The 20,537-nt window shown below is 36.3% G+C and overlaps 2 protein-coding genes across 3 annotated transcripts in view; both read right to left on the reverse strand.

Annotated features, from left to right (window-relative positions):
• The window catches only part of LOC135649387 (protein SUBSTANDARD STARCH GRAIN 4, chloroplastic-like), a 28,461-nt gene extending 18,390 nt beyond the window's left edge, over positions 1-10,071 (reverse strand). Inside the window, exons 1-7 of the mRNA XM_065167675.1 lie at positions 9,911-10,071; positions 7,693-9,823; positions 6,811-7,009; positions 6,644-6,703; positions 3,954-4,058; positions 2,676-2,816; positions 694-756 (exon numbers count right to left, since the gene is read on the reverse strand). Of these exons, the coding sequence (XP_065023747.1) occupies positions 694-756; positions 2,676-2,816; positions 3,954-4,058; positions 6,644-6,703; positions 6,811-7,009; positions 7,693-9,710 (2,586 nt within the window). The 5' untranslated portion in view covers positions 9,711-9,823; positions 9,911-10,071. The remainder of the gene's footprint in view (positions 1-693; positions 757-2,675; positions 2,817-3,953; positions 4,059-6,643; positions 6,704-6,810; positions 7,010-7,692; positions 9,824-9,910) is intronic.
• An 895-nt stretch (positions 10,072-10,966) lies between these two features.
• Positions 10,967-18,634, reverse strand: LOC103997531 (WPP domain-associated protein). Of its 2 annotated transcripts, none has more exons than XM_009418774.3 (6): positions 18,359-18,634; positions 14,904-17,287; positions 12,988-13,114; positions 12,678-12,779; positions 11,555-11,721; positions 10,967-11,456 (listed from the first exon to the last, which is right to left on the reverse strand). In XM_009418774.3, the coding sequence occupies exons 2-5, from the start codon at positions 17,279-17,281 to the stop codon at positions 11,668-11,670; spliced, it is 2,661 nt and encodes an 886-aa protein (XP_009417049.2). In that variant the 5' UTR covers positions 17,282-17,287; positions 18,359-18,634; the 3' UTR covers positions 10,967-11,456; positions 11,555-11,667. The 2 variants fall into 2 exon arrangements, with proteins under 2 accessions (XP_009417049.2, XP_009417050.2); XM_009418775.3 differs by lacking the exon at positions 18,359-18,634 and having other exon boundaries at positions 14,904-16,953; positions 17,060-17,193.
• Positions 18,635-20,537: the final 1,903 nt, after the last annotated feature.

The raw sequence follows: 20,537 nt of genomic DNA on the forward strand, positions 1-20,537 counted from the left end.
TGCAAAAATTAAATGATTTATCAGTTCAACAGAGACAAAATAAACCGTTAACAAAAGGCTTTATTGATATGCCTTTGTCATATTAAAAAAGAGTGCTGGCTTCAAAAAATTAATACAGGACCATATGAAGCAAGGACAGAGAGACTGATTTTGGACAAGAGCCTCCTAGAAAAATGGAGAAAGACCAAAGTTGAAAAAATGCTACAAGTTAAACACATAGGTGACAAGGTGTGAAAAAATATATTATATCAATGAAGTGATTTCACAATTGTGCATAGATACTGCAGAAGGCAAATGACACTTGCATTTGGAAGGGAACTCAGATGAACTACTATTTCATGTAAGAGAAACTATGAAGGTAGGAAGAAGAGTATCATTTTCTCTGCCTTCTAGGTTTACTTATGGGTGGACATCATAGTACATATGCAACATTATAACAAACAATAAAAATATTTCACTAAACTGTAGGAAGCCATGACACTCAAAGTGTATAATAATTGAATAGTCATAACTCCAACGAGAATGTAATACTCAAGGACTACTGTTTCAGAATGAAACAAAGGTATAACTTCATAATTTCCAAGTGCAAAAGTTAAATGGCATATCAGTACAACTGTTAACAAAAGGCTTTATTGGTATGCGTTTGTCATACTAACAAAAAAATTTATAAGCAAATTTAACAAAGGTATATACCGGGAATAACAACGGTCTGATTTTCAAAGTTTTCATAAGCGCATTCACTTCAACACATGGAACCTGAAAATTAGAATTTGGAACCATCAGAAAGTTCACAAGAATAATTGCAGAATAAGCTATTCAAAATATGAGAAGATTTCGGCATAAAGTCATTATGGCATGCAACAGAATGAATGATCATGTATATGAGAGAACTGCAGAGTTCAGAGTTCAGATAATCAGTGTACTGCAGAAGTCAATAGGAGGCCCAAAGTAGCAGTTGCAGGATTTTGGCTGCTACAGGAGTCAAACTTGCTTCAAAATGGTTGGTAACATACAACATTAAGAAACTCATGTAGGCGCATCGTATTACAAAGGATATATACATGTAGATGTATCCATGGCAAATGATATTATGTACATATTAATCTTAGGAAAGGTTTTGGTTCCTGTTTACATATATTTGACAAATTAAGAGATGATAATTCAAAAAAATGAACTTATGTATATTCTGAAGTGAATTTTTATGCTCTATTTTTATAGACAACTATTTTCATTTACATTTCACATATGTATGGATAAAATAATCAAATAAGCATTAGGCAAATGCCAACCAGTATCATGAGTGGAAGACACCAACTCTACAATAGAAATATACTAAACATCAGCAAAGAAGAAAAATTAACTAAATGTAAATGAGAAATTTGATATCTATTGCATCTTTAAAAATGGTAATATCAAAGTTACAACCCATTATAATTTAGACCCACATTATTCAGTCTCTTAAAAAAGAATATGAACGAAGTGTATTTGAGATATTTGAAGTTTTGAACTTCTGTAATGTTCAAAACATAAATTTAAGGCAGCATGATCCTCACATTAACTAGTCAGACACTTTTGCAATCCACTTCATCCACTCGACAGTTTTTGAAGTTTTAGTGTTGCATGGACTCGTTCCCTTACCAACTCAGCATGTTAGATATGTCTCCATGCGTCCACAAGTTGACATTTTTCAGATTCTTTAATTATATCAATCTAGTTTCAAAAAGTATAACAATGTAAAGAAGTATAAAATTCTAAGGTTTTTCCCAATCTTAATTCCCAACATTGCACATTCTGACTATTAGAAAATGGCTATTGTGCTTTTTATCCTAGATTATTTTTCTCCTCTCCTGCATACCCCTGCAACTCCTGTCCATTTCATTGACAAATCTGACACTTGTATATGTGTCCATATCAGATTCCCATGCCAATGTCCTTGCAACACTGTTCAATGTTTAGTCTCCAAGGGGGATTGATATTGAAGCAGACAATGTCGTAGGCAATGTTTCTTTGAAAAATTTTACTAGGAATAAATAAACTCAAGAAAATTATTTTAGTCTGCAATCCAAAACGATTGACAATCATACTAAGCGTTAACCATAAAGAGGCAACAATCTCATTTTATATCTTTAACCATTCTTATGGTAGCTTCTGTTGCCAAAATTCAATCAAGTCAATAACCAGAAATCAGGTCTTACATAAACAAACTTGTTAAGTGTAAAAGCTTAATTTACAGACAAATGTCTCAGAATTGTGAAAATTTTCAACTTCAAAGTTATTGCAGATTCTAAAATTATTCCTCCTGATACATGCATTATGCATAAAAATGATTAGTGAAACAGTCATGCTAAATTATGAAAGGAAGACTTGAAGCTGAAAGTATTATCCGCTTATAATCAGATATGCATCTTAAATTCATTAATCCAGTTGACAATGCTAAGAAAAGATAATCCAAATAAATGAATTTATATAACCACTAGTAAGCAACCATCTAATAACTGTTCAAGCTTAAAGTTTGATGTGTGTATAATTTCAAGAACTGAACAAACACTGAAAAATGCATTATCAGAATCACCAAAGTCGTCAGTAATATATATTAAAATTGACTTTTTGCATAGAGGAACCATGCCATTTTTGTATCCCAAGAGTCAGTAACGCCTCAACAAACAACATATTACCTGACACATGAGATGAAACTCTCCATCATCAGGGTTTACACCAAAATCACCAGAAGCTTCTAGAGGAGCATCACCAAACCAGCCACTTGCATTGTGCAAAAATATCCTTTGGCCACGAAAACACAAACTTGCTGTCAGCTCCTGCATACAAGTGTAAAATTTAACATCACACCATTCCATTTTTTACAAAGCAAGGAATTCGTCTCCACCAAAAAAACAAGTTTTCTACAGCAGCTTGTTTGCTAATACAATCCCTCCAAACACACCCATGACTTTACTACAGAATGAACACATCTGCCAGTTCAGGTGGTTGTTATTAGCTAGGCTTAATTTCAGAACACATTTCTATTAAGTGAGAATTGCAGGGTGCAGACTAACAAGTAATTGCCCAGATGACCCATTTTTCCAACCAAAAAAGACATGTCATGTCTGCTGAATTATAAGAAAAATGTTGCCACATGCAAATTCTTATAAGAAAAATGTTGTCACATGCAAATTCAATAGTTCTCTGAATAAAATAGTTCCAAAAATTATCATCCATGCTACATGGACAACCTTGCACCTCCTGAAGCAAAAATCTCATTTCACATTGGTTTCAACAAGAAGATACTAACGTTATTTGTTTAGGTTTAGCTAATGTAAATAACACTAAAATTGAAAAGTTAATGGATTATCATAACAAACCAGTTCCTATTGGCTACCTGTGACATAACACTAAAGCTAGCAAAATTAGTTATACATACAAGTTCATCTTATCCTTTAATTATGATTTAAGTAGTTAAGAAAGGATAAAGGTATACTTACTACTGCATCTAGCAAATAGTAAGGTATGAGTACAAGAATAACAATGAAACGTGTTTTTATAGTTTTTACTCTGATATTTTTATTAATTGCTAAAAATTAATTTGTATTTCTGTTTTACAAACTCCAAACATAGATGTGGTAGAAACTTGCAGTATTTGTTTCACTCAGTAACTTGCATACCAATTCTGGCCAAGCAACAACATTCTAGGAACCAATGTCACTTTTCTGACATCCAACTGATACTACAGAAGAATTTAAGATAACAATACTCATGATATATCATGACATAAATCATTGATTTAAAATCATTAGATCTTGCAAATTAGACTGAACTTTGGCATCTTTTTATTCAGGTCGATTTATGTTTCCTTTCCATCAACAGTTAAAAACAGCAGAATGCCAGATAACATGGCATGATGTCATCTTCCAGGATAACCTGTACAGTGGTAAGCAGGTCATGGATATCAGACATACTGAAAACATGGAAGGGGCTTCTAGTATATGGAAAGACAGCCCATTCACATCAAGCTGGCCATGGATGTTTGGAAAACTATCCCCTCTGGACATGCAAATATGAATCTGACAACAAAAAAGAAAAACAAAAATTATATCATGTCAGTTAAATTGCATAAATTGCATCATTCGTAAAATAATCCGGAAGCTAGAAGACATAGATATTACTCAGAACTTCACAGGGTACCACAAATGTCCAACATGAATGTCAGGCAGACACAATTTATAGTCTGCAGGAATATCTTGAAAACCACAAGTAGGACCATCAAAACATCATGCACTTTTCACCAGATAATGGAAAAATAAAATAAAATCCATAAATGAGGATTGATATTTACACCACATGTCAAAGTAAACCAGGAATAACTTGTAGAATTCACACACAAACATAGGGAACATAACCATCCCTATATTTTAAGAAATTATAGAAACAACATTTAACAGAGAAGCTATATTCCTTTTAGAATGAACTATAAACTATAAAGTGCCAATAGCTAGTCTTTTTAATATTGTATTTTAACAGGGGAAATAACCTCACATCAAATAATGCTACCAAAAGACAAGAAGACTCAACTAAACCAACCTAACAGTGGACTCACTGGCCCTTAGAAGATTGAGTTCATTTTCAACATAAATGCAATTTATTTAAAAACTTCCAAGGATATATCAGACCTAAAATGTTATTGAAGATATCAACCAATTAAAACCCATGAAGTAAAAGTAATCTCATTTGACGGCCCATGCAAAAATCTTGAATTTACAGAGTCAACCCTGAAAAGGTCTGTTTTCCAAAAAGCAGTGACTTTGCAGATGGCCTTGCTAAGATATCTGGCAGGAGTCAGCAATTCTCTCCAACTTGCTTGATCTATATTGTTTTCAGCCAGTCAAAAAGCAATCTGGCATCAAAAATAATCAACCAACTTTAACTGACAATGGTCCATGGGAAAAGAGAAGAAAGGCAGAAAATTGAAGAGGGAGGAAGAAAGGAATGGACAAGAAGACGGGGCAGGAGAGGAAGGAAGGGAGACAAAAGAAAAAAAAATACAAAAACAATTGCCATCTTTTGTGGCCTAAAGTTGCTCATCATCTGCCATCTGACAACTATTAACCAATCCCCACCAAAAACTAAGTTTAAGACACAAATTGAGAATCTGCATGTTCTTAAAGAGGTAAGAATTTTAGAAATCAGTTTCTATAAAAATTAACATGATGTTAAGCACATTTTTCACTTTAAGACAGCTTCATGAGTTTTTATCATGTTGTAAAGTGTAAAAATGGCATCAGCACAGGGTGGTCAACAATTGTGTGCAACGTACCACTGATATATACAAAATATTGGTTGCTCCAACAAGCATGGAAGACAGTGGTGCAATTAAAAGTCAAAACCATTCATAAATTACTTCAAAACAAGAATGAAATTTTGCCTGGACAGTACATACTGGACCATTCTTAAATTACTCCAAAACAAGGACTGTAGTTTCGCCTAGATTAGTATGTAGGGGTTGGTATTTATCTATTCGAGGAAAGACCAAGACTCGGACTGCCCCATTTAAGGGCAGTCCAGGGTCTAATGTATATGCAAGGATCTTTCCAGAACTTCTGAATTTAACCTATGCAAAAGTTCAGAAGGTAGATCACTTCTAAATGCGAATGATTTGGAATATCCATTTAGATCCGTCCGTCACTGGATGGCAAGTATGTTATCCTACAACAAGATGTGGCCAAGTAGAGATAAGTATATGTATATGGGAAAAGAGGTCAATTTAATCAGCTAAGCCTCTTAAAGTTAATGCATCAAGCATCAAAAGATAAATCACTTTTATACCTCTTAAAATATATCACTTTCTGAAAACTTGTGAATTTAACTCAGACATAGTTTAGATGGTAGGTTACTTCTAATGATGTGGAATGTCCATTCACTATCACTTCTATACCTCTTAAAGTATGTGAATTTAACCTATGCATATTTTCAAAAGGTAAATCACTTCCAATGATTTGGAATATCCATTGACAACCATTCAACTGGATCTCAAGTATCTTCATCTTACACCAAATTTTGGACAAGTGGACATAAGTATCTTAAACTATACGACTTACAGTAGATACATGAAGAGATTGAAACAACTTACAATTCCTCAACGGCATCAAACTAGAAAAAATGTCGTCTTCTGTGACTTCAGATAGTTTCACATTCTCACTTTTATTTTTGTCAATTACACATGAATATGAAACATAGATATGCTGTGTCTCAATTATTCTAATGTTTTCAACACTGCATGTACAGATAGCATCAAATTTTCTTACTGCAGTTGAAGTTGATGTTTAACCAAAAATAAAGAAGTTTGGTATCACAGCTGCAAGAAATTATTTACAACATTTTCTACGGCATTATCTGAGCATTCTCACATCCATGAGGTAGTTACACAACCCACTAATATTGTTCCAAATGAATCAATGACAATTCATTAGGGCATGACAGAAAAATAAGAACTCTTAATTGAACTTTCAAGAAATAGAGATACTATTTGATCTCTTTTGAAAATTATCCATTAAAGTAAAGAAAAAAGACAGGAAAGAAATGCGCTACTTTAAAAAAATCTGGAGACAAATACAATTCTAGAAAGATAACTAAAGGGGATTTAGACAAGCACCTCACCAGTAGCTCTGCCTTTCAACCATGTGACTGGAATGTCCAGAATTCCCTCAAACAGCTGCATCAGTTCAAAATATGGATAAAAATAGGCCATATTCAAGTAGAACAAGTTCAATGAAACCCAGTTCTTGTAGTCAAATTACAGCAATAGAGAAACTACATTACCGGAGCAAAGATGTTTATAATCTTCAAATTTGCATGCCATTTTTGCTCAGGAATATTTACAGAAACATCTGCAGATAGCCGCCCCCCACCTTGAGAAGTATGATCTTGTCTCCATTCCATACAATTTCCAGTCAGCTGCACATGTACTCGACTATAATGATTCTCAAGTCTGACGTGTCCATTCACTTCAACCATTTCCCTACATACAAGAAAAAACTCATCTTTCCATCAAAACGTATGTATAGACATAAATGCAGTTCAATTACTCTTTATAATTATCAAAGATTTTACAGACATAAAACATTTTGCAGGATAATCATAACATTAGCTCCGGGCAACAAAAATCTTACATATGAACTTAAAAGCATAAATTTTCAAATCTTGGTCTGATATTAATTGGCAGTCAGAATAGTATGATACAAGACAAAGGTAAATGCCCTTCGAACGTATTGCTTTGCTTTTGTATTTAAGCAATGATCACAAATAACAAAAAGATCAAACTAACCTGTCATATACTCAATGTACTAAGATGGAGAAACCTAATTGTACTAATTCATAGTGGGTAAGAAGTCCAAGTTGCACCAGAGGGAACAGAAAAATGTCTTGAGTATTGAAGAACACATGAAGTGTTCTCTACATTCCAATGGAATAAAATGGTGAGAATGAATTAATGTGACACACAGATGAAGACATGCATACTTAGTAGTAGTACCATGAATAATATACATTAGAAGTGACATAGTAAACATCTTGATTAACAACAATTAAGTGGTGGGCATGAAACCAGTGATGTATTATCTGTTGACAAAACGAGGCAGAGAAAAAAAGATTATGCAATAACTCTATGTAATAGGTATTAATTCCAATAATTAGATCTCAGACCTTGGCTCCTTGTCACCATATCCCAACAGCATTAGTGTTCCTCCAGAAAAATGAACAGAGTCCAGTGTAATTGGAAGAACTTTCCTGAGGCCTTTGGAACTAGTCCCAGTTACACCTTCCACAAATTCAGCAGAAAGATCTTCCGCACTTATACTGAAGTATGATTTCAGTTTTCGAATATGACCAGCAAGATACTCAGAAAAAACTTCATTAACAACAATCTTGTCTATAATTTCATACAAGTGGAAGGGATAAAACGCCTTTGATTGGTGCATCTGTGTACACATTCCAAACATTTTTTGAATGAAGCCTTGACAATTAAGATCTCCACTGTCTTCAGACTTCTCATAACTTTGGCCCACAGTATCCTTCGATTTGTCAAAACCAACTCCATCATCATGGTGACTCTCAAAATGATGTTTTTCCAAATCTCCATTGTCCAGAGCAATAGCATGACCATCGATTTGCAAGCAGCTATGATGATTGTCTGCCAGATGCTGTTTTTCCATATCTCCATCTGTGAGTTTGCCATTGTCTGTTTCTATGTCAGTACTTCCCTGAGTAATTGAGATATTATCAGCAGCTTCAATGGATGTCTGAGGTTTAAATTCTTGATTATCTAAGTCAACCAACTCAATAAGACTATCCGACCTTGTTTTATCAATCCCATTGCTTCGTGTAATTTCAGCATCACTGCCTGCTTTGTCCTTCGTGGTTAATATCTCAGATCCAGTATCTTCATGACCTCCATCAGATGAATTTGAACCCTGCTCGGAATATGGCTCGCTGAACTTTCCACGATCCAGACCTCTGAAATATGCAGTGGCAGCAACTGCACTGCGCTTGAGGTTTCTTTGTTTGGAAGTAAAATTACGTTCTGAAACAACTTTCCTTTTAGCATTCCTTTTGAACCTGTGCCTAGAAAAGGGCGACTTTATTCTGGACCAGAAGTTTGTTCCCAGGCCACCAGTTCTTGCACCAAAGAGTTTCTCTACTTCTGTGTGCTCCAGACCATGCATACCACTATTATCCATGCAATGATGATCCTTCAAATGCATATGGTCATCGATACAAAAGAACGAGCTAGGTCTTCCAGGCTGAACAGAAAGATGGAGATTATCATTCAAGGTTTCATCCCTAAACAATGACGAGTGTTCCTCAGGAACAACATAACCCATCTCCGCAGCTTCCCTTGCAGCTTTAACCCTTTGCCTGGCCCAGGATGCTGCAGATTCTTCTCTAGCAAGCCTTCTAGTTTTTGTTCGATAGTCTATGCCTTCTTCAGATGAGTGATGCTTATTCAGACCATTCTCAGATGGCGATGGAATCCCCAGCCAGGAAAAATCCTCCTTCTGTGCAACTAAAAGGCAAGGTCGGGATAAAACAGCATCTATAACAATCTTCCCTCTCCTAAGACTTGTAAAAGGGAGAAGTCGGAGCTTCAGCGTTGGTACCTCACCACAAGAAAACTCCTCACAGTGAGGTCCAATTGAACACGAATACAAAGTGATGCCCAGAGGCGAAACACTTCGAACCTTACCAAAATCAAGTTCTCTTTGCAGATGCTCACTAAGTATCGAGCAAGCAGATGGAAGAAGCTGGGCCTCCACAAAGCTTGTGGCCTTACGCTGTGCATACCATACCAACATTCCTGCCACCGAAATCACCGAGACAAACACAGAGCATCTGATCAAGAACAGCCCCTCTTTCCAAAGAGAATTAAGAGATGTAATCCAAGCAGTGGTCCTGGGAAATGACTCGCGCGCGCAACTCACTTTGAACCCATCACTAAGAAACCCAAATTTCCTCAAATAAAAACTGGGGCCTTCACCTCCGAATCGCAAACAATCAACCCGCCTACGCCCTTTTCGCCGATTCCCTGCACTGATCTTACTAAACAAGGCCCTAAAGTTCGGTTCTGCATTGACCAAGCGATCGACTGAGCTGCCATTTCTATTGACCAAAGACGTCCGGAGCGGCGATCCGAGCAACGAACTACGGAAGTGATCCACGCTCATCTTGGCCCTTGAATCAACAGAATCCCCAAAATTCTACACATGCGCAGGGGACCAAGATCTCAATCTCAGTCCCCCTATTGCCTCAAAAAGCCAACAATTCGCCCAACATTCCGCTTCCCTCATAAAACAAAACAATAAGAAACACAAATAAAGTGAAAGACAGGGGAAAAGGAGACAAACTCATTGCTCAAGATTAACACCTGATCGCCTCAATCACACATGAGGAAGGACAAGAATCTACGGGAGGAGAGTGGAAGCTACGGGGTCGAAGAATCGCGAGGCCACCGAGGGTCGACAGACACGAATCGAGAGTCTCTCCGGAGAACGGCCAAAAAGGGTTTGGGCGGAGGATTGCGTTTACCAGCGGGCTCTCGCGTTATTATCAGGAATCGGACGGTGGATATGATATCCTGCATCCACTGTGACGGGCAAGCCAGAAGACACGTTCTCCCTCCCGCAGCAGTTCCTGGGAGAAGCCCGCCAGCTCGATGCTTCGTGTCTTGGCAGAGACAATCGATCTCCAACAGCCTGATCGAGATCGGACGGCTCATCTGACTGCATCCTGAATGAGATCGGACGGCTCATCTGACTGCATCCTGAATGAGATCGGACCGCTCATTTAACTGGTGAGATTTATTGATAGTATTGCTGTTATAATTATTGTAATTTGTAATTGAAATATACTTGACAGTGCCGTCTTTGTGTGATCTTTTTGCTTTATTACATTCCTTGCCTGTCTTAAGGGGTGGGATCAATCCCTTTGCTTCCATAGAAGCAGTAGTCGACCTTTGGCTTATCCCCGAATCCTGACAGTACGTATCATCCCCGAATCTTAAAGCACTGTGTCCGTCTCGCTCTTCCTGATCCTCCTCTTAGGCAATCTTATAAGAGGTGTCCTTCCCCGAATCTTAAAGCACTCTACTTGGCTCGTATTTTCCCCGCCTGCAAGCGGACCGCTTGAGCATAAGGTTAAACATGAAGAATGATTACAGCAAACACCTCCAAACATATTAAGCTTAGCAATGATTTAAAGCTCCAGGCTTAAACAGAGAACACATGAGGTTTATGTGATGTGTTCTTGTGCATCACCGATTATAGAGATGGTAGCTCTCCCGACATCAAGTATAGCTTCATTTCCACATGATCAACATTAGAAAGAGTCATCATATATAAATGAAGGGGAGTTGGTCACCATCCAAAATTTTCAGGCTTCCCAACTCTAGTCAGTGACACATTTGCATTGGCAAGATAGCACGTGAAGTATAAATAAATATGGCTTGATGGACAACCAAAAAAATATATACACAAGGTGTTTGAGTCGAACATGTAATGATCAAAAGCAAGAAAAGGAAAGGAAAACTAAAATGCATGCTAACATGTACATGTGACCTGGCCGAGCTTGCATTGGGCAGTCCTGGGGCACCGAAACCAACTTGATCAACTGCATTCTTTTTCTTCGACAGCATTGAACAAATATTATGACCAAAACACCTCGAGATTTTGCAACTCGATATCGGTCACGACAAGCAACCAGGATGCACTTTTCGCTCTCTGTCATGCTGATGACTGCATCAAGCTAAACAAACCATGCTACAGCTGCAACAGCAAAAATGTCTTGTTGAAACCTAGATGCACGAGAAAGGAGCCCCTTGGCTTGATCAGGGATGGTTTGTATCCTCTGTCATGGCCATGACTGCATCAAGCTAAACCATGATACACTTCTAACATCAAGTGTCCTGTTGAAACCTAGATATAATGGCAAGGAGGAAAGTTCTCATAAGATTAGAGATTTTATGCATAAACAAAATCAAAGAAGCAGGTTGAGTTATGTATATAGTATATACCATAAAACTTTAAATCTGATCCACTCTCCCAAGTCCCTCCATGCTCTATAACCCCAGATTTGATATAAAAAGATGCATATGGTAGTATACTGCAAATCTAAATTCAGAAAATCCTACTTGTTTTCTCCATTTAATTCTCTCTGAACCAGTTTTAGAATCTCCATTACCTGTCAGCATGAGACGAACAATAATGTGAATAATCTTTATGTCAGTACAATCTGCATAAAAAATATACATTTCAAGCAAACAGAAACTCGTGCCATATTGACATCACCTATTAACTAGGATTAAATTTCCACAAGAATGAGAAATCAACAATTGCCACCAATCACTGAGATAAAATAATAAATAAATAAAACTTAGTAACTGTACAACTATGTGTGTGTATATATGTATGTATACATATACATACATACATACATACATACATACATACATATATACATGTACTTACGTATGTATGTATACATATACATACATACATACATATATATATATATATATATATATATATATATATATATATATATATATATACACACACACACACATATACATATATACACACACACACACTAAAGCCCAACAGAAAATGGGCTCAATATTACTTAATGTCAGCCAGATTATGATCTTATGATACTGAAACGTCATCAAAGGTTTTTATCTACTTGCAATGTATCAAAACAGTAGCTTTTCATTATAAAAAATCAACTGTTTCTTCAAAGTGCAATACAAAGAACACCCATCACTGCCATTATCTCCTTTTTTCGGTCTGTACTTTGATCTCTAATTACATAAAGAATTAAGCATTCTATTAAGCTTTCTAAATTGTAGACCATAGATGAAAGTTGTGATGGAACATGCTTATCATTTTGTGATATAAAGCCAAACACAGTGAGAAATTCATTTGTGATAAAGTTTGACAAGAAAGCATCATTTAGTAAGTAGCCAAGAATGCCCACAAAAGACAAAGTTGTTGTAGATAAACTCAAAGTTAGTAACTACTAAGAAGTGAGAATTTCATTTTCACAAGTATCCACTATATTGATCTTTTCAAGCAGCAGTTGATGACCAAAGTCTGCACAATAATAGTAGGTACTAAGTAGCAAGAAAATTATCTTACTCCTGGATAGTGCTGCAATACTGGAGAGTAATGATCAAGTGCTAAGTATATCTTTCCAAGAAGCCCTAGAAGTGCCTCAACATCATCTCCTAGAAGATCGACCTGGGACAGAATAAATAAAATAAGCAGAAGGTGGTTACATACAAAGATATAATAGAATATATATGTAATGCTATACAGGCTCCAATAGGGCAAACCCCATTCAGCAACAATCACAAAAACATGGGATACGATGTTTGTTATGGAGACTTAAACAAATAATAATAATAATTGATAACACATAAACAGAAGAAAATTCTTAAATACATACCTCGGCTTCAGCCTTCTGGAGGTTAGACCAACTAGTTTCAATTTTTTTTTTGTACAAAAAACAATTCTTCTTCTGTTGGCTAGCCAGCTGCACCAGTGGATTCAGTTGATGACTCAGTACCTTCAACCTGTAAATGACGAGGATTTCTATTTATAATCCAGAATAACTATGCAGAAAGACACGACGAGAATAGCTGGAAGTCGACTTCAAACTAGGACATCATTTCCAAGGTTTAAAATTTCTCCCTCCAAGATGCTTATGTAGCACATTGGTCCAAATTGTATTGTGGCAGCATTCTATGCATTATAGAAAATTGATCATGAAATGAGGAGAGATTTGGCAACAATTCTCTCAAATCTAAAGTAACAGAAACGTGTTTCAGCAGATATAAAGATTGTATCATTTTGAACGTGCTAGTTAGCTTGGCTGATAAAGATCTCATATCATGACTTACCATTTGGCTGGTAAAGATCTCATATAGCTAAGGCTAACATAACTTACCATTAGTTAGCATCACTTTATCAACATCTTAAATAATTTCAGGGCTAGAATTCACATCAGTGTGCATGAGATGCAATTTACATTTTAGAACATTCTAGTCATCTTGATCTCAATGTCACATTAATGAGACATGGGATCCTAATAACATGGCTCATGTAAATTTACTACACACCATAATCAATCATATCGTCTATCTTGATTATTTCATTGCAATGTTGCAACTGAGTGGTGACTTCAATCGTTAGAAGAGGACCAATGGACCATAGCCAGATGTTAGGATGTGGTCAGATTAGTTGTGGCATAGAAAGTCGATCTCAATCATCCCTACAGAACTACAAGTCGAAAGGTGACTCGTCACACTCAATAAACCCATTGGATATATTGACGAATGATAATTGGATGAGGATGAGACCTCCATTTGATATCAGTTTTCTTGAAGTCCACAAGAATAATAGTGGGGTGCACGGTAGTGTGTCTGCTTATAATCAGGCATCTTATGTTCCTAGTATGCAGATGATGAGTGGGACATGGACCAAGGAGTATATTTTGCTCTTGGTATGAAATCAGTTTCTTACATGTGTTGTTACCGTATGGTACCAGTCAACACTGGATGATACAATTTCTGGGCTACAATAACCCCTATTAATTCATAGTTTTTCATGTTTTGATGACCAATTAAAAATCATGCAAAAACACATACATGAAAAGCCATATAAAATATATGAAGTTAGCATATGATGTATGTCTTACCCATATATCATAAATATATACTTGAAAACTCTTAGTCATAACTTATTAGTGATTACTACCACCGAAAAGAATTTTGTGTTGGATCAAAAGGTGGGTTTAGATCCACAATGTGAGTTGGTCAAGATCAATATTACAATAACGAAAAGTTCATGCATGATATTGTTCTTGTGGCAATTGATATTGCATATATGTATGCAGCTAAAGAATCAAACTAGAAATAATTGTGGGATCTTGTTCACCAAGTTCAATTTTGAAGTCAGCCACTATGTTGGTATAGTATGACGAGAATGGCAACTGTGGCTATTGATGTAGGACTAGTGTTGAGGGTGCAAGTGCAACCACGATGGTTATTGTGCAATACCATTGCGATCATTGTACTGCCGTTCTGAGCCATTTGAACTTTGAAGTCTCAGATTTGGCAAACTAGAATCAATTATCAACTTCATATTATGGTTCATGAAATATATGTTGGCAGGAACAACCACAAGGAACTTGCCCTTATCTTTCTGCTTATAAATTAATCTTGTGGATGATATAGCACCACTATCTAAGATTTCAAATTGTGCTAAAACAAATGATGAACATTATCTAGTCAAAATAAAGGTAAAACAAAAATGTTGTGTTTAAAATTGAAAAAGCATTTTTAGATAGAGAGAAACACACACCTAGATTCATTTCTTTTAGAACTCTCTATCAAATGTCTTTCTAAATCTGCAAAACCTTTAGATAATTCCACCATGGACTCACTGATAGATCTCAATTGTTTTACTTGTTCTCCGTCCTTTCCCTCAATAACACCAAGAAGCATGGTCTTCTGTGTTTCTTCTTCTTTTAATGCATCTGACACAAGTTTAAGTTTCTCATTGAGCTTATCCAACTCAAGTTCATAATAATGATTTTGCTGTAGGGTCTTGTTTAATTTACTCGTCAAAGAAATTAATTCCAATTTACAACTTGACAGTTGTTCTTCTTGCATGCTTTTATGATCTCTGAGCATGTTAAGTTCCCGGTGAACAATGTCGAGCTGCTGCTTTTGTTGCAATAATGTTGATCCAGACTCTGAGGCCAACCTTTCCTTTTCTTCCAGTGATGATGAAATTGACGCTATGACCTGCTTCAACTTGCTGTTTTTCTCAATTTCCAACCTCAAAGCATTCTCCTTTTCCAAAAGTGTTGCTTCAAAAGACATATTTAAGTTTTCCTTTTCTTTCATTGATGATGATAATGAGACCACATCCTGCTTCAACTTGCAGTTCTCTTCAATTTCCGACCTTAATGCATTCTCCTTTTGCAAAAGCAATGCTTCAAGAGACAACTTTTCTTTAGAATATTTTGATATCGTCGGATTCATACAAGTGATAGCATCGCAAATCACCCCTCTAAATATAGTGGTATTAATCCCCATAAGCAATTTGATCTTGATCTCAGTATCTTGCATTATGCATCTGTGCTCATCAATCAGCCCTCTCAAAATAATATTACATAATTGATCTCTAAAATTAGTTTCTGTCTTTCCATCTTCAATAACACTTGCCAGTTTTCTTAATTGATTCAAGTAATTTGCCTCTGCAGATGAATGCAGCGCCTTCTGGTTTGCTGCATCTGAGATCTGTGCTGACAGACACTTAAGCTCATTTGTTTTCTCCATAAGCAAATTTCTTACTCGCTTATTTTCATAAGCCAGGGAACAGTTTTTCTCCTTAAAGCTCTGCAACTCATCATCATGATTATAAAGTTCAAGTAAAGTTTCCTTCTCCACGAGGATTTCATCCAACTTCAAAATGAATCCTGGTACCTTTTCCCTTAAATGTTCAAGCTCCTTATCTTTCCTTAAAACTGACGACCCCCTTTCCTTGAGGAACTCCCTCTTAAGCCTAAACAACTCCTCCGTCTTCTCTAGCAATGCTGAGTCATGTCTTCTCCTCATCTTGGTCATTTCAGTTTTAAAGTAAAAAAGCAGTTCCTCCTTATTCATGTGATTCAGATGAGCAAAGTCTAACATGTTCTCTCCAGAATCCCCAGATTTTTCCATCATCATTGTTTCATTTTCCTCAGGTTGAGATGGAAAGTTATGATTTCCTAATACTTTCGCAGGAAAATGGTCTTTCCTTTTCGTAACAGTCCATTCTTCAAAATTCTCATAATAATTCACTTCCTCCATGATAGCATGGAGTTCATCACGCATCGCCTTAAGCTCAGAAGCCTTTTTCTGCCAATTCTTGTTTGAATTCTTAATAAAGACAGTTTGGTGATACAACTTTGTTTCATATTCATCCTGAAGGCCTCGAACATAATCCTGAAGCACAATAGTATTAATTTCTCTTTGAAGCTCATGCTCCCATTGAAGTTCACTTAACACAACCTTCTTTGAGCAGATGATCGCACAAATTTCTTTGAATACTAAACCTAATATGTCTTTCAGAACATCAACTTTTTGATCTACTTCTAGCAATTTCTTAATAGATTTTGTTTCATGCAATATGTTGCATGGACCAATGCCTTCTCTACTCACAATATCCAAGCTCTTTAGATGTTGAAGATCATTCTTCAACCACTGAATCTGATTTTCCACCATAATCCTTAGCCTGCTTACATTATTGACATATTTGCAGTCTCCACAAGAACTTAAACAGCTCTTACATGACTCCAATCTTCTCTCATCAATTTCTGCCTCCTCCATCAAAGATTGACTTGATGTTATCTCTAAATTTTGACCTGCAGCAACATGAGACTTACAAGACATCAACTTCTCATTCAAAACCGCAATTTCTGCTTCCTTCGAAGCAATTTTCTCAGCAGCCTCCTCGACCATAGCACTTACCATTCCTTTAATGATTGTATCATTCACCATTCTTGATAAACTCAAACGGTCGTTGAGCTCGTCCCAGTAGGAATCCATATCTAGAATAAATTTTTCGTATGATGCCGAGTCGTCGCCAACATGATCACTTCCTTTGAAACTACTACTTGATAGCATGTTTTCCATAACTGGCACACCAATCTTTTCATCCAAGACGGGAAAATTCTCTGTTTCAGCCTGCATTTTTATCTGTGAATGTTTAAAACTAAATTAGAACTCTGAAAGCTCCAAAACAAAAAAAAATTCTGCCCCAGAAAACCCAACATATTGGCAAAAGAACAGAAACAAAATTGTCAATGATTCTCTGCAACTATACCGGATTCAAGAAAGTTAGTGAAATTCAATAAATGAAGTCTAATTTCGAAATTCCAAAGCTCAATATTCACCATTTTTCCCTTGTCCAAAAACAAACTCATTTCTTTGAAAGCATTGCTTTTAGTTTCAAGTTCCCCAAAGTATTTTATGGCAGCAAAATATTAATTTTTAAGTACTAAAAGCAATGGCTGAGCAAAGATGGATAGCCAACACCCCTGTTCCAAGCTGGAAAGAGGTTAGTATTGTGTTTCTGACGCAATTATGTAATTGGCGACTCGATAGGCGTTCAGGTAGTGAATGTGCGAAATGCTCGAAAAGCGTGGGAGCTGAGCTCAAATAGGCTCAGTAGAAAAGAAATGAGACGACACCAAGACATGAAGAGTTCAAGAAACAATGACACATCAATCACTATTCTGGTTTGGATTCAAAGAAAAACTGAAAATGAAACATAAAGAAACTAAAACCAATCCGGAAACGATAACTCTAATCCGTAAACTAAATGCACCACCGAACATCCCAAATCAGAAGTTTCACCTTCGCTTAGGGAAACGAGTAGGAATTATCCAAGAGAAAAGTAACAAAAATCATTGGTAATCCAGATTCCCTTAACGTGGACCAAACCCAAATGGATAGAAACAAAATCTTGATGCAAAATTTCAACAAAAAGAGCCAAATTAAAACTCCAAAATTTCAAAATCGGTCCGACTCTTATAACAATTTACGAAAACAAAGCAAACCAAATCCCAAAAGAGACCAACGTAATCTGAGGAATCACCGTATCCAAATACCCCCCATCATCCAAAAAGTATCGACTTCGCAACTAAGAAGCTAAGAACGACTCAACAACCACAAGCTCAACGCCCAAATATCAGCACCAATTGAGTCAAAGTCAAGCCGAACAGAAGAAGCAGGGAAAACAAAAAAGATTGGCGGGTGGAGTAGTACCTGGAGTTTTTCGCTTCCGGAGCCCAAAAAGGAGGGATCTTTGTCGGCCTTTCCTGCTCGTACGCGCGTCCCGATTTAGGGTTAAGAAAGGAAGAGGGAAGGCGACAGGAGTCAAGAGGGAGACGACAAAGAAAAGCGGAAGACCAACACGGAGATCGAGAAGAAACCGAGAAGTCGTCGGCACGGAAGGAGAAGGCAGTCGAAGCAAGTCGAAAGGCACAGAGCGGTTGGGAGCACAAAGTAACTATTAGAAGTCATTTAGAGAGAGAAGGGAAGTATTGCTTCTGATGGTAACAAGTGATGACTGTGTTGGGATCAGCAATTAGTAGTTATTTTAGCTGATGATGCTACACTAACAACAGCACAATCTATGGATGAAAAAGATCATTTGATGGAGATCACAGTCAACTTTCTTCTCTCTCTATTATGCAGCCAGCTGTGAGTTCTCTTTTCATGTTAGTGGACATGTAAGTTCAGATCAAGAAGAAAAGAATTTGAAGCTTTCTTTCTTCTTTTCTAATGTAATTAAGTTGATTAATGATATTCAATTTCACAGATTTAACATTATCAACTGAGAAAAAAAATGTATTATTGTGTTGGTTTGATTTACTATAGCTTTTCTTTTTTTTTTGATAAAAATAACTGAACTATTGAGAAAAATAATTATTTTGATTTGATGTGCACATCCTAATATCTTATTGTAAATCAAATTAATTATTGTTCGAGCACATCTAAAAGGAAAAAATAACATATTATTTTCTGTGATTAATAAAACATTCAATCTTATTTCTAGTCGAGTCTACTAACAAAAAATATCATACGTATTCAGTGGTAAGTGCTTACTGATAATTTCTATAATATTTTTATCAATAAAATCGATAACGGAGAAACATGATTAAATATTCTAGTTTTATAAATATAAATATCTTAATATAATTTTTGAAAATATATAAATTATGATGCTAAAAGAAATTAATTAGTAATCTATAATTGGCTCTCTAAATGATCATACTTGAAGTGTTAGGAGTGGAATAAATATAAATCAAGATGGGAATGTAAGATGAAATTATCTTGGCAAGAAGGCATTGAATGAAAAGCTAAATTTATGATGCACCATCAACAGCCCAAAGATGTAATGAAATTATCTTGGCATGGAGGCACTGAATGAAAAGCTAAATTTATGATGCAACATGAACAGCCCAAAGATGTCATTGAAATCCACTTGTTTCCACAGATCACCTGATGCTGCTGGATAGTAAGAAGGATTGGGTTTACCAAGTAAACCAACCTTGATCATGGGAACAGGTAAAAGCTGCAGGACCAAAAGAGACAGTCACAAGCACAAAAAAAAAAAAAAGGGACCTACAGAGGCTTACTTTTTAGGTGGAAAAGTGGTGGACAATCCATTGTGGTTTGGATGATTCCATGCTTCCTGTGATGGCAAAAGGTTGCAAGGAGAGTAGACAATGCCATCAGATGGTTTCTTTGGAATCATACATGTGTTCAGTGTCCTCTTTTGATGTCATGATTGGTTGTAGCAACAGGTCAGGCATGGCAGACACAGGGTGTCTGCATCTGCATGCAGACTGATGTTTCTACTTTGTTGGAGTAGCAGTTTGGGGAAGAGAAGATGATGGAATGGTGAGTGAGTTTGCTCATCAGATCAGGTCACCTTCTGTCCTGAAGAAGAACAGCAGTACAACAATGATCTTATCACACAAGTTATTGACAGAATTAAGTACTCTTTTTATGGTGGAATGTGTGGCCCTCAGTGAATGGAATTTTGCAATGGTAGGAGAGCAGATTTGCTGAAATCTTAGGTGACAGTGTGATATGTCATGCTTTTGCAGTACAACTAAAGGAAAATTAATGGCATCCATACAAATGAACAGTATGCTTCAAATTTTTTGAGGTATCCTAAGACAGCTTCTTATATAAAATAATAGGATGGATATTTTGGTGCCTCAACTCATCATTCTTTTCAGCAAATATAATAGTAATAACAAACATTTATATGATTTTTTCCTAAATAAAGAATGCATAGAAATGGATTTCAAAGGCCACTTGAGTGTTCCATGATGCTTCCTATTGCTTCCCCACCACACCACTCCATAGTTTTTCCTTTCTTTTTAATCAAAAGGCCTTGACTGACAATTATATATTTCTGTTGTCAACAAGA

Source organism: Musa acuminata, chromosome BXJ3-9 (assembly GCF_036884655.1).
Source record: "Musa acuminata AAA Group cultivar baxijiao chromosome BXJ3-9, Cavendish_Baxijiao_AAA, whole genome shotgun sequence".
Lineage (NCBI taxonomy): Eukaryota > Viridiplantae > Streptophyta > Magnoliopsida > Zingiberales > Musaceae > Musa > Musa acuminata.

What these genes read in the sequence shown, in the direction of transcription:
- LOC103997531 (XM_009418774.3), bottom strand. Translation starts at nt 17,281, where the DNA reads ATGCAGGCTGAAACAGAGAATTTTCCCGTCTTGGATGAAAAGATTGGT. An exon ending in TCTAAAAGAAATGAATCTAG is followed by an intron (nt 13,115 to 14,903) that starts GTGTGTGTTTCT and finishes CGTCATTTACAG; the next exon opens with GTTGAAGGTACTGAGTCATC. An exon ending in TATTGCAGCACTATCCAGGA is followed by an intron (nt 11,722 to 12,677) that starts GTAAGATAATTT and finishes TCATGCTGACAG; the next exon opens with GTAATGGAGATTCTAAAACT.